This window comes from Amblyomma americanum, chromosome 1 (genome assembly GCF_052857255.1).
Source record: "Amblyomma americanum isolate KBUSLIRL-KWMA chromosome 1, ASM5285725v1, whole genome shotgun sequence".
In the NCBI taxonomy this organism is placed as follows: domain Eukaryota; kingdom Metazoa; phylum Arthropoda; class Arachnida; order Ixodida; family Ixodidae; genus Amblyomma; species Amblyomma americanum.
In genome coordinates, this window is record NC_135497.1 from 275,020,874 (window position 1) to 275,034,627 (window position 13,754).

Consider the following 13,754-nt stretch of genomic DNA (forward strand, 5'->3'; position numbering starts at 1 on the left):
TTTTGTTTCTACTTAACACCCTCAAAGAAACGTTCCTAGACCATTAGTACGGGTACTGCCCTTTTGCTTGTGTTTCTGTCTTGCCTCTACGGCCTGGAAATGTTCGATAAATGTTGTACTGGGACTGGGACATTCCATTATTCCTGGGCGCACATGGGGAGTTACGTTGTTTGCTGTGTAAGGACCTCCTACTCAATATATCGAAGGTCTGGCTGAATGTGTGGCAGCCGGATTTAATAGGTGTGTGACGGGGAGAGGCATGGCTGCACAGCTCACCTGTTTACTGCTGGCGGTTCCTGGTGCGGTAGTGCTTGAGGTGGGGGGGGGAGGGGGAACCGGAGCTTGGAGCGGGCATTGCCCTCTTCTCGTCCCCGACTGCATAACTACCCTCCCTTTTGCCTTTGACGGAACCATGGGGGTGGTGACGTTGGTGGATGTAGGGCATTCGTTGGCGTGAAATTTGAGAGACTGCATGCGCTGATAACGGAGGGCGCGCTCCTCTGAGAGAGAGCTCACCGTGAAGATCTGTTCTGCATATATAAAATATCACAAATTTAATCTATCGCTGCACCCAAAGCGGCAGTATAGCGGGTTCGCTTTAAAAAAAGTTGGTAAGCACGAAAGAAATATTGTACGAAAGCGTGGTTCTCTAGCAGGTGGACAAAACTACCGCGTACCTTAAAGGGCGAAGTTACGTGTCCACTGACCCAGGGAGCCAGTTATGCGAAATTTGCTATTATCAAAATCATGGATGTTTAAAGCTTGTTTTGAGAAATGGGAATGCGCATAACTGCATCAATTTGTGGGCGCGCGCCATCGCCTGAGCATGCCTGAGGTGTCCATTGAAGTACACTGACCCAGTTACACTTTCTTCGCAGAGGCTTCACACACCTACAGAGACAAACACCTCTGAATCTGGGGGAGAAGGGCGGAGGGGGACTTTGACTTGGCGGGAAGACAAGAAATTGTGCGCATTGCGATTGGATAGAGATTTTGGTGTTTCCTTTGCTGAATTTTCTTTGGGGAAGTCTTTCTGAGGCAGTGTAAGTTGAACAGCGGGGCGCACAACTCAGTGAACTATTTTTAGATTTTGCTTTTTCTGACTATTAGCGCGAGGCCCCAGCACTGAGTTTCGCTGCATGACTCTGGAGACGCCACATTTAACAATAAATCGCTGCAGCGGCCAAAAGTGGCGCGGAGGATAATTTCTTCACAACCAACAAGGTGCGTATGTATGGGACGCCGAACGGTGAAATTCAGGGGTGCATGAAGGCGATGTCAGCAATTTTCCGAGTTTTGAACTGTGCACTGGGCTCAAACAGCTTTCCATCTCGAACCAGCCTGCTTCAGAAGACCGGTTACTCATAATGGCCAAGCACACCCTTTGTTAAAGCGAGGCCAAATTTTCGACGGCCGCTTCGAAGCTGAATTGCTACTGCGGTGCAATAAATTAAGCAATATGAAATGCTTATGAGAGGATGCGACCGTTGTACTTCTTTGTATGCACGGAAACTTGAAAGTTATATAACATTACCCAGCAAGCAACGTGCCTCCCCATGTGCGCCCAAAAAAGGATGGAATGTCCCAGTCCCAGTACAACATTTGTTAAACATTTCAAGGCCGTAGAAGCAGGACATAGAAACACAAGGAAAAGGGCAGTGCTCCCACTCCTTTGTAACCCTATGGCGGCGCTTGGGTTGATGCCAATGAGTAAGTATTCCCTTGTGATCTAGCGGTCTATAAACATTGGCTGTGTCGACTGCAGGAGACACGTAGGGCAAAAGTGTGTCACAGCTGCACTATATTGCCAGTTTAGCCGAAAGTCGTTAAAGGTTTCATTGGCACTTAGAGAACAAATTAATGTAACGCTAATTGAAAACGCCCTCTCCGTCCTTTGCACGTCCTACAAGAAATTAATGAAAACGTTTGACAGGAATTTCTTGTACGTTATGGCTTAACAAGAGACAGATTAGGCTTCAACACACAATATTATTATAAGTACTAGCCGACGCGTATATCTTAAGAAATAAATACGTTACTACGTCAGAAACTATAGGATAAAATGCCTGTACTTGGGTCGCAAAAAAGAAATCTTGGCTAAGCGTGAGGTATGCACCTCCCAAAGGCGTATTCGCCTTTCCTTTAGCGATGGCTTCACTTTGCTTCTACGAGGCTAAAGCCGAATTTCAGCTGCGATTCATGCATATCTCTGTTGAAAATGGGCATCGTTTGGCTGTAGAGCCCGACCGACTCAACACTTCTGGCCATAGTTTGTAGCATTGTGCGTGTCCCCATTCTTGAATAGAAGAATAAGTCGATTGCAGGGGAAATTATAAGCACTTGGCAGCACCGCACAAAATGTTGTACAAGCAAGAACCCCGCCAACAACGGCACACTCGGGCGCTGCACTCAACCCGTGATAAATGCACCAGCTAAGCTCTTTATGTAAGAAATGATTGATGCACGCTCAACATCCAAGCTCGCATGTGGCCATGACAAAGAGAAATCAGTGGACCGTACGCAAAAACCGAAGACAAAGAAAATATTTGATTGTAGTTCTTTTCTGGGATCACCTGTAGTCCTGCGCTTTCGGCATGTGACGAGTTCAGTCTATCGATCCTTCTGGCACCACTGTATAAACAATTATTCTGGGACTTTTCGGTGGCGTAGCTGAAACTCTCCTGATTAATCTCCCGAGAGAGCTTATTTCAAGGCCTAAGATCATTTTTTAGAGTACAGTTCTGTGCTCTTAATCTTCATGGCAGTGTGAAAGACAGACATGTCAAAAAACGCAATGGTCGTTCCGTGCACTACGATACTCAGAATATAGGTAAGATCAGAATACATATTGAGGTCATAATGGAGGACTTCTCCAGCTCCATTGATGTACTAAGGGAGAATCATTGGATTCAATAGAAATAAAACGGGAGTAAAAAGTATAGTACTTTTCGGTTACGTGTGCATGTGCCAGTATTAAGTGTAAACACCAAAATTTGACCCCTACTGGGTCGGTGCATGGAAATAGTATGAGGTCAGATATGCACCACATAAAGCAGGGCTGTCAGAAGAGACTAAAAGATCATGCGAAAATCTTCGTACCGCCACATTCAAAGCCTCTCCCCGGCAATACTCATAATGAAGTCAAGAATGGTTGGATAGGCTTCTTGCAGTTGTTGCTTCCAACCCCTCAAATTTGTTTCCAGTCTTTCATGTAAATACGTAGTAGAACGTCTACTGGGACAAAAGCGCTTCATAGACACAGCAAAAGAACAGCAGCCATATATATTCCACCACACTGTTTATAAACAGCGAGGTTTCATCTACAAACAAATGGCTAACAGTATGCTACACTGGGCATAGAAGCGTAGTTATTCAGCAGCAGCAGCTGAAATTCTGTGAATGCCACTCAGAGTCGATTCCACGAGGGGCCAATTTGCAAGCGCCAGCTGGGAAATCGCACCGTCAGATTAGCTACCAAGTGATGCAAGTGCCCACCGCACAACTGATGCGCTGCGTACGAGGCGCGAATCAATTTCTGGTAAGTCAATCTATTACGCGGCTTCTCTGGTACACATGCGATGGCCTCGAACCACGCAGTACGAGATAAAATTATCGCGCACACAAAGGCAGCAGACATTCTTGCAATGCTTAGAATGTCTTGGAGCGACGCTCAACTTAATCTCCCTTCTAGCTCCACGCTGCTGAAGATAACGGCCGGACTGGCCGGCACATGTCTAGTTGAGGGCATTCGCCGGCACCGCTGGTCAATTGTCTCGAGAAGATTTACCTCCTGCCCGAAAACCCAAGCCGACCCGAACCTCGGGAGACGAGAATAGCGTCGAAGCATACCGCACAGACTCCGTCACACTTGCGCGCAGCGCGTGGACGCCGTGCTTTGGAGTGCGGTGACGACGTTTACAGATGGCTGTGTGCTTTACGAAGTTCTCCGCACTCAGTACGCGCTGCGGCATTGATGCTGGCTTTTTCATTGTGGTGCAGAGTGCAGACCATACAGAAAGTGGTGACTATCGCCAACGCACTCCTCGCGCACTCCACGCAAGCGCGGCGACGGTTGTGCTACAAGAAGCAGGTGCTGTACAGCGCTACAGAGAACAAAGTGCAGTAGCGGTCAGGTCAGCGACCGACTCCGTGCAGAAACTCTGAAAACGCTCGCAATTCCACGTCGAAAACAAAGTGGGTGGTCTTTGGACCTTTTGTGGCAGCGTGTATAGCACCGAGCGCCCCGCGGTTCAGTTCACTCCGATCGTCCCAGCGCGCGCACGTATCAACCCATTGCGGCGCGTCGGACCTGGCCGCAGAGTTCTTTCTCCAAAACTGTGCCCCTCGGTTGCTGCCGGGCTCTAATAGAGCGATACAGGAGGATGGTAATGTCCCGGTAGGCCATGCGCACGTAGCACTGCTTGGAGCGAGTGACGCAGCTTCCCCAGTTGTGCCCAACCACGCAGTGCCACGTCGGCTGGGGTAAGTTCTGCTTGATGCTCTCCGCCCCGTGCTTCTCGGTCCAGTACAGCTTCACCGCCTGGCTCGCCGACTCGACGGCGGCACGCTTCATCCCCTGCGGCATGTCGGCCGCCTGGAACTTCACCTCGGGGCTCTCCTCGCTGCCACACACCGTAGACGCTGTCGGCGTGACGCACGTTAGGCACGCCGCCAACGCCAGCCCCCAGGATGCCGCCTCACTCCGAGCCGCCTCCACCCGCAGGACGGCAGCTAACGTAGGAGGACTTGTGGCGGCCGTTTTGCCTGCGGTGAGGAAAAACGGGCACCATGACAATCCTCCACGACACGCAGAGCTCATTTACAACCCAGACCCATCATCTTCAAAAGGAGGACATGGGCATGTGTAAGAAAATGCGGTTCACTTACTCACTATACCCCGAACAGTATTTTTCTCACGTTGCTCGAGTATGGTCTTTGAGCCACACTCTAACAGCGTGCCTTAATCGAGTATGAGTTTTAAGGCACACTGGAACAGCCTATATTGATATCTGGCGAATGGATCTAACTTTAATTGCACCGATCGCAATAAACCTCGATTAGCACACCCATATAGGTCAGGCCCAGGGCAAATCACGTATTATAAAGTAAAGAAAGCGTGGTCCAGAGCAACTAATTCATATAACCTGGCTGCATGCGAGACGATAGTTTCAGTCACCCGTATTTTAATCCACTAAGGCTACCTATCTCTTTAAAGGCTTTTGTTTTCTGATCAGCAATGGTCGAATGCACGTCGCAGCCTATCATTCAGTAACCTGTGTATCGAGGGCTCTTTGCCGCAGTTGTCGCCCACCGTCCAGGCTGTCGCCGCACCTCTCAACACAACAGAGCTTGAGCGCCGTATCGATTATATCAATCGACAGCTCAGCTCCATTCAACGACGCCTGGATCAACACTTGCCGACGCTCCACCCGCAAAGCCGCGAACGTAACACTACCCCGTTGCAGCAGCCTGGTGACGACGACCGGTGCTACTACCATCGACGCTTCGGGGTCAGAGCACGACATTGTCGACCACCCTGCTCTGCTGGACATAATCAATCAATCGACACGGCTACGAGCTGCCAACCTGGAGGTCGTCACATCTTCGTCACCGACCAAATTACAAAGCAGTGGCTCATATTTGACCGCGGTTCCAACATTTGATGCTAGCCACGAGCCCACCTTCAAGGTACCCGTCCTTTTACGTCTTTCGAGCTCAGCGCGGCAAACCGGTCCACAATCAAGATTTACGGCTTGCTCCACCTGCAGGTCCAGTTTAAAAGCGTACGCTGTGGCTTTCATTGCAATTTTGTCATCGACGACGCCATCGAGCCAATCATCGGCTCAGAATTTTTGGCGCACTACAACCTCCTTCAGGACTGCCGCCACGACCATCTCAATAACGCGACAACGGGACATTCTTCACCTGGACAGCGTACGACTACCCAAACAGCCAAGCATCAAATTACTCAGTGTTCAAAAATCATTCACCGTACCACGCCATTCTCGCCAATTTCCTGGTTTGACGCGCACTAGCGGGTTGCCACGAGATGCGCAGCACACCACTGTGCACTACATCCGGACCACCCCAGGCCCCCTGGTTTTCTGCCTCGCCCGTCGCCTTGCCCCGGACCGCATGCGCATAGGCAAAGCAGAGTTCGATGCCATGCTCCGTGAGGGAATCGCCTGCCGCTCCAACGGCCCATAGGCCTCGCGACTTCACCTTGTCCCGAAGAAGACCGAAGGCTGACGGCCCTGTGGAGACTACCGTGCCCTCAACATCCGCACCATTCCGGACAGGTACCCTGTTCGCCGCATACAGGACTTCGCCCATCACATGTATGGCTGCCACGTCTTCTCCATGCTAGACTTGGTGAAGGCATGCACGCAGATACCCGTTCATCCGGACGACGTCCCGAAAACTGCAATCATTACCCCCTTCGGCTTGTTTGAGTTCCCCTTCAGGACATTTGCCCTCAGCAACGATGGACAAAATTTTCAACGCTTCATCGAAGAAGTCGTCCGCGGCCTCGGCTTCTGTTTCATCTATGTGACTACATATTGGTCTTTTCCCGTAACGCCACCGAACACCACACGCACCTTCGTCTACTTTTCCAACGCCTCGATGACCACGGCCTAATCGTCAATGACCCAAAGAGCACGCTCGGCGCTTCAGTCGTCAAACGCTTCGGCCATGAAGTTTCATCAGAGGGAACTGGACCTTTGCTTCAACGCATCTCATACCTGCAAAGTTACCCCTAACCCATCACCGCTAAAGGCACTCGCCATTTCGTCGGCATGCTGAAATTTTACAGACGTTTCTTGCCACACCGAGCCGACTACCAGGCACCCCTCCGTGATGCCTTGGCTGGTCTGCGAGGAAACCAACCCGTCACGTGGACACCGGCTTTAGCGCAACTTTTCGAAGAATGCTGCTGCCTGCACTGCCACAGTTCTCTCCCATCCCGTGCCAGACGCTGCTTTGGAGCTCTTCACGGACGCCGCTAACTTCGCAGTCAGCGCCGCCCTTATGCAATGCGTAGACAACCCCTGGCATTTCTTGGCGTTCTTCTCCAAGAAACTCTCAGCTCGAAAAACAACCCCTTCTGCGGCAAGTCCCTCCAATGAAATCACGACCCCCGCCTCGTCGAGTTCGCCAGCTAACTACAGAGACCATCTGGCGATATACGAAGCACTGCAACATTTTCGCCACATTTTCGAAACACAGCACTGCGCTATCTAAACCAGCCATAAACCTCTGACCTACGCCTTCTCTCAACGCCGCGACAAACTCCATCCGGTCCAGCCGAACCAACTCTCGTTCTTTGCCCAGTTTACCACCGACATCCAACATGTCAGCGGATAGGACGACGTGGTCGCCGACGCGCTTTCCCGTGTGGCAGCTATCACCTCTTCGGAGATATTAAACAGCTGACGTCCTCACCGAGGCTCACACTACGGACGTGGAACTGCAAGAAGTTTTTAAGGGCGGGTCCTCACTACAGCTGCAACAAGTCCCCATGCATGGATCGACAACCACTATCTACTGAGACATGTCAACAGCACGAAGCAGGCCCTACGTGCCCATTTGCCATCGCCGTGGCCTCTTCAGCCAGCTGCATAATCTCAGTCATCCCGGCATACGCGCCTCTGCACGCCTCGTGGCCGACCGCTATGTCTTACCCTCCATGGAGTGCGATTGCCGAACCTTGGCGCGCTCCTGCATTCAATGCCAGTGCGCTGAAGTCCCAAGGCATGTCACTTCACCGCTCCGGAGCATTCTCCCAGCCTTCTGGTCGGTTTCAACACGTGCACCTTGATATCATAGGGCCCTTTCCCCCAACTTAACCCTGTCGCTACTGCCTCACCACCATCGACTGATATACTCTATGGGCCGAGACATGGCCCCTCGAGGGAATCACCGCGAAATACGTCGCCTTGGCCTTCTTCGCCGGCTACATTGCTCGCTTCGGACCCCCCTGGCCGCGTCACCACCGACCAAGGACGACAGTTCGAATCGCACCTTTTCAGGCTCCTCGGGTTGACCATCTGGTTCGAGCGCCCGAGAACCACCAGGCACCACCCCTGCGCCAACGGGATGATCGAGCGTTTCCATCCACAGTTCAAAACAGCCATCATGTGCCACCCGGACTCAATCTCGCTCGAAGCTATCCCAGCCGTCGCCCTAGGTCTTCGCGCCACTTTCATGTCGGACATTCAGGCTACACCTGCAGATCTCGTCTATGGGGAACCACTCCGACTTTCAGGCCAATTTCTTGTTGCACCGTCATCTACCACCACGACATCAGATCCCGCCGATTTCGTCTCCCGGCTCCAACACAGCATCGCTGCCCTCCGCCCGTCACCAGCAGCTCACCACTGTAAGACTGCCCCTTTCGCCTTCAAGGATCTGGCAACGTGCACGCACACTTTTCTCCGCGACGACACCGTCTACAGGCATTTCCAGCGACCTTACAGCGGACCCTACCCTGTTCTCCGTCGCGACCACAAAACCTTCACCCTGCGCGTTAACGGCAACGACGTCCGCGTCTCTATCGACCGGCTGAAGCCAGCCTACGTCGATTCCGCCGAACCAGGAAATACCAGTGCGCCCACAGGCGTCTATCCACGACCCCCGACATCGCAGCCTGCTTCTGTCACTACAAGTTATGGACGTCAGGCACGCTGCAAAGATTTTTAGAAGCCCTGAGGGCTGTTCACTCCGCGGGGGAGGGGCGGGATGTTGGCGACACACTCTGTGCATATTTCCGCGCAGCTTCCGCCTTGCTACCATCCGGCCGAGCGTAACACGGCCACACGCTGGACTGTGTTACCGATAAAACACAGCGCCACCGCTGCGTCACCCGAGGCATGCGTCACCGACGGTGGCTACAAAAACAGGCTGCCCGGCTGGGAAGAGCTGCTTTCTTTCTACCGAGACGCGCGTAGCGTTGGTATAATCATCCGCTGCCGTCGCTAATCGAATAAACAGTTATGTTTTCATTTTGGGATTCGTCCTTCAGCAGCAACGACATCCCACATATTACTTTTTGTCAAACGATCACGCTCAAGGAAATACAATTACTTTTTTTCTGTCACTGATTGCTGGTAATCAGTTCCTTCTTCTCCAAAAGCCAGCAACCACCAGCAATGTTTTGAGAACCACAACCGGACCTCAAACGCAGGTGCTAGCGGGGATGTTCCATTCGTGGCAGAGCAAAAACGAACTGGCTGCATAGAAGATAGCGTGCGATCGTTTCCACGGGGAAAGTAGACTGTGCCTACCAATCCCGCCATTGTCAGCGACTTTTGTGCCAGCCTCGTGCCTCATCGATGTTGCAGTTGTTGGCGGACTATCTACTTCTGTAGATATCCTAATAAGCCGCTGGTTGCAGCCCGACAGTCAAAGCTAAGAAACTCTTTTTAAAAAAAGTTCGCATTACTGTACGGGCATTCGGCTTACAGAGCGGAACTCCATCAGCAAGAAATTTCGCTCCACGCTTTCATGGAAAAAAACTGCAAGCTCCTTCACAAGTTCGAAGCAGCTTGGCCGCAGACCACAGTATTATCACACGTGAGCATTCGCCCGCAGCCTACCACAATCTACCAAACCCTTAAGGTAAGCACAGAAGTAAAGGGACAATAGCAGGCAGCATGACGGCAGCGTTGGGTACCCTGCAGCGTCAGTGGCGGCAGTATGAGTTAAGCGAACAAGGAAAAGTAAAAGAAATAAACCCAGCATGCTAGCGCAGCTCCTCATGAGCATGCCGCTCCATGCAGTGGGTTGGCAAGGCATGCATATATACTTTACAATGCTGCCTTTCCCTGCAACGCATACACTGAGCGAGTATTCAGCTATCTCCTAATCTATTCGCGCGGAAACGGAAAAATTAGCGAAGACAACTTCGAGAAACAACTCCTCTTAAAAATTATTAACGCGAAATAAAATATCAAGCTGCAGTAGTTGATTGTAGTATGAGTACAATTGTGGTATGGCATTGAAAAATAACGCAATAGAAATCGATTAATTTTCTGCATTTTTCAGTTTTCTTTTCTGGGGCTGTTGTTGACCGCTGCAGTCAGTTACATTTCAGATAGAATAATTGTAATTGTAGGCGTTAGTTTTTTCTGTAACGTATGAAGACTGGCTGTGAGACGCCACATACTAGGTATTATGACGGGAGCGATCAGGTATTGTGGGAGGTAAAAACGCAGCGAACATCCAAAGCGCGTTCGCCGCGAAGCTTGCGGCTTGCTGCCCGTTCGTTCGGCGCGGAAGCTATGCTGGCGTTCGTGGCATCGGGTTTGTAGAGAACGATGTGCCGACATACTACAACTGCAACTTGGGTCCCGCGCGTTTCGGCAAGGCGCCTGTCAGCGCTTCTACGTGGTTTGTCGCTCCGTGCGTCCGTTTCACCTACCAAGGAGAGCGATTTAACGGGCAAGGCGTCGCGCCGAACGGGCGATGGCTTTCTGTGGACTCCCTCGTAGTGCTCCAAAAGGCTGTCGCGTTCCACTCTTAAAGGCGAAGCTTAAGCGTCCTCCAATTTTTTTTTCACAAATGGAACCAGTACCAAGACCGTAATAACAACCTTAAAAAGCTTTGGCACAGATCAGCCAAGACAAGAAAAACACCTCCAAAGATTGCACAGTAAAATCAATTGCTTATTTGTTTGCGTTCATTTTTGTTTGTTTGTTTTCATTAGCCGATAAAAACCCGCATACTAGGCAGACAGATGGATAGAAAAACTATTTAATCAAGGTTTTTCGGGGCACCCAGGTCCCCGGGCCCTCGCACATCACACTCCTCTACAGTGCTTATGTTCCGTAGGTCCGTAACACTGGCAGCCCGGCTGTTCTCAACGGTCTCCGTCTCCGGGTTCTCTGGGCAGAGCAGGATCTCCCAGTCGTCTCACGATGTCAGGTTCTCCAGGCCCCGCAGGGGAGGGCCCACCGGGCAAAGAGAGAGTATGAGGATGGTGGGTGCGAATGGTACGGGACCAAGGGTGCTCGGTGGGTGGGGAAGGACGGGTGGTAATGGAATAGGGTGATTGGGGGCTGCCTGGAGTCGCTTACAGAGTGTCGCATGTCTATTGTATAGGGAGGGGTGAGGGGGGGGGGGGTAGAGCCGATGCACTGGAAGAGTGCATGCGCTCCTTCGTGAATCCCGGATCTGAGGCCACTCGATCCAGCTTAATAGAAACTCGGGATAAACGGTTAGCAGCTTCGTTTCCGGGATTCCCAGAGTGCGCAGGCACTCATATCAGTTCCACATGGCGGGGCGAGGGTACAACGAGCAAGTCCAGTGTGCAAAAAGCAGAAACATGGACTCGGCCTCGCGCAAAATTTAGTATCGCTGTTTTTCTGTATGTTATTATGTAATGCAGTTCCGTATGGGTGACGGCAATGTCAATCACATCCTCCTCTGCAGCTCTGAGCAGGCATCATGGGGAAAGGGCAGTGTTATGAGTGGGGAGAGGGAGGGGTCCACCACGGCGGCAACCACTTCCTCTCCCGTGCAGGCGACATCCACCCTGACTGCGTTTGGTTCTGAGCTGTAATAGCGGCGTAGTGCCTTAGCACGAGCTCAGCGGCACTGTTCGTGGAGGTGTGGGTGCATGTTCCTCCTGAGCGGCTTGATAAACAGCTTCCGGTGGATGTGGCGTGGGATAGGGAGAAGCTTTGGGTCGTTGGCCGGTATCCGGATCCCGAGGGAGTCCAGGATGTGCCTGCAAGTGGATGTCTATGTGAGGCGAATGTATTGGGCTTGTCGGTGGGCCTCCACGAGTTCCCCGATAGTGTCGTAGAGGCCGAAGCCGAGCAGTCGGTGCGTGAGTGCATTAAGGGGTGGTCTGAGTGCTACTTTGTACGCCTTGAGTAATAAGACGTCCAAAGCATTAGTATCGCGTTTGCATAGGCCTAAGTACGGCGTGGTGTAAAGCACATGGCTGATGACGAAGATATGAATGAGTACTGCGAGATACGAGGCGCACTGATAGTGGAAGGCGCTGAGACGTGCAATATGTTCACAGCGTAGCATCAAACCTTTTGTGTCGCATTTGCGCGCCATGTGTATCTGCCACATTTCGCGCGTTGGACAGACGCAGAGAGAAAAAAAACACTTATGACGCATAAAACGGTAGCTTATAAGTAACGGGCCTCACTCTTTGCGGCCACAGTTACGTTCTGGAACAAGCATCTCAACGAGTGCCTCCCAGCAATAGGCCGTTGCCCATTTCATTATTTAGTTGCGTGTTTGCAGTCAATGAGAGGTCCCCTTGCATGCCATAAGCACGAACACCGTTCCTATTCGTAACTGCAGTGCCTAGCTGATTGCGTCAATGTCTCTCCTATCAAATGACCGTTAGGAAAGGCTAAAAGGGGGCTCCATGTAAAAGGGTCGTCTGCGGGACCGGGAATAGCCTCGAACATCGAAACAGGCGTAGCTATGCATGTACCACGCGTAGATTGCAGACTTACCAAATGTGCGTGAACAGGGATAGATGGATACGTGATAACTGTTCCAGCACTCACCGACGTCATGCCCAGAGGGCGCATAAGCGCATCAGACCATTGCGCATCAGCTGCAGAATTCAGCAGCGCAAAACTGCTGACCAATGAGCCAGAGTTTTGTAAAACCACTCATCTGCCCCTAAAATGTGGAGAGCGCATCACTAATTCGTCATTGTGTTTTTTAGCCTATTTCAACGATAACGGTGAACAGACGCATTCCGTGATATCGAACCGGTTTATAACGTGCGCAACGAAACTCGTCCTGCTGAACGCGAAAAGCAGGGGTCATATCGCTGAAACTCCTAAGCAGCTCAGAATCCTCGCTGGTGCAGTTCCATTCTACGTCGTTTTTTTTTCTTCTGGAAGCGCTTTTTCCCCTCCTTTTCTCATAATCGGTCACCGGCCCCCATTGAGTAGACGCAAACACATTCTGCCATGACGCTGTTTGGCCCAAGTTGGCCTCGCCCCCCCCCCCAGAAAAAAATTATCATCATCATCAACAGCTCTGTGTGATCAGACAAATATGATTTTAACGTCTATACAGTCCCGTTAAAGATAATTTAAAAACCGGATTGACCCCAGGAACCGCTGCCTCAAATAAGGAGGCCGTTAAAGGTGAGTTCACTAATAGGACCGACCACAGAGAGGCAGATTCCGGGAGCGGGCAATTCGGACAGGAAGTGGAGTGTAACACACCCCGCCGATCTAACCGATTAAAAGTATATGGGAGCACTGCCCAACCGAGTTTCCAAAGTCGCGTAGTGGTATGGGAGCGGTGTCCACGCTAAGCGCGCCCGTTGACAGCGGCGCATCGGCGAGCGCTGATCCGCCAGGATAACAGGCAACAATAGTGAGGCCATAATGTCTATCATACGATCTGCGGCAATCTTGAAATCCGGGGCTACTGCTCTTAAATTCCTGAAAAGTGCCACTGACGACGCATAGAAAGCGGTATGCTTCTCTGGTTGAGGTCCATGATTAACAGGGGCCGCGGGATCCAACAAGCGTAAAGAAGGCAGCGTTCATAAAAGTTTATGGTTAGGAAAAGTCTATTTGGCATTGACATTAGAACGAGCGATAACGAGACGCAAGACTGAGTGCACATCACCCAAGTACAACACAACATTAACATGCTACTCGCCAGTCAGGTTGATTATATGCAAAAGGCACAATGAAGAAAACAGTGATATCCATGAAGGTATATACAGTGATTGGTTTGGTTTTATGGGCGTTTAACGTCCC

At 51.2% G+C, this 13,754-nt stretch overlaps 1 protein-coding gene across 1 annotated transcript in view; it reads right to left on the reverse strand.

The window, feature by feature from the left end:
* Positions 1-4,515: 4,515 nt before the first annotated feature.
* Positions 4,516-13,754, reverse strand: part of LOC144115108 (uncharacterized) — a 34,452-nt gene continuing 25,213 nt past the window's right edge. Inside the window, exon 4 of the mRNA XM_077649269.1 lies at positions 4,516-4,764. Coding sequence (XP_077505395.1) covers positions 4,732-4,764 — 33 coding nt within the window. The 3' untranslated portion in view covers positions 4,516-4,731. The remainder of the gene's footprint in view (positions 4,765-13,754) is intronic.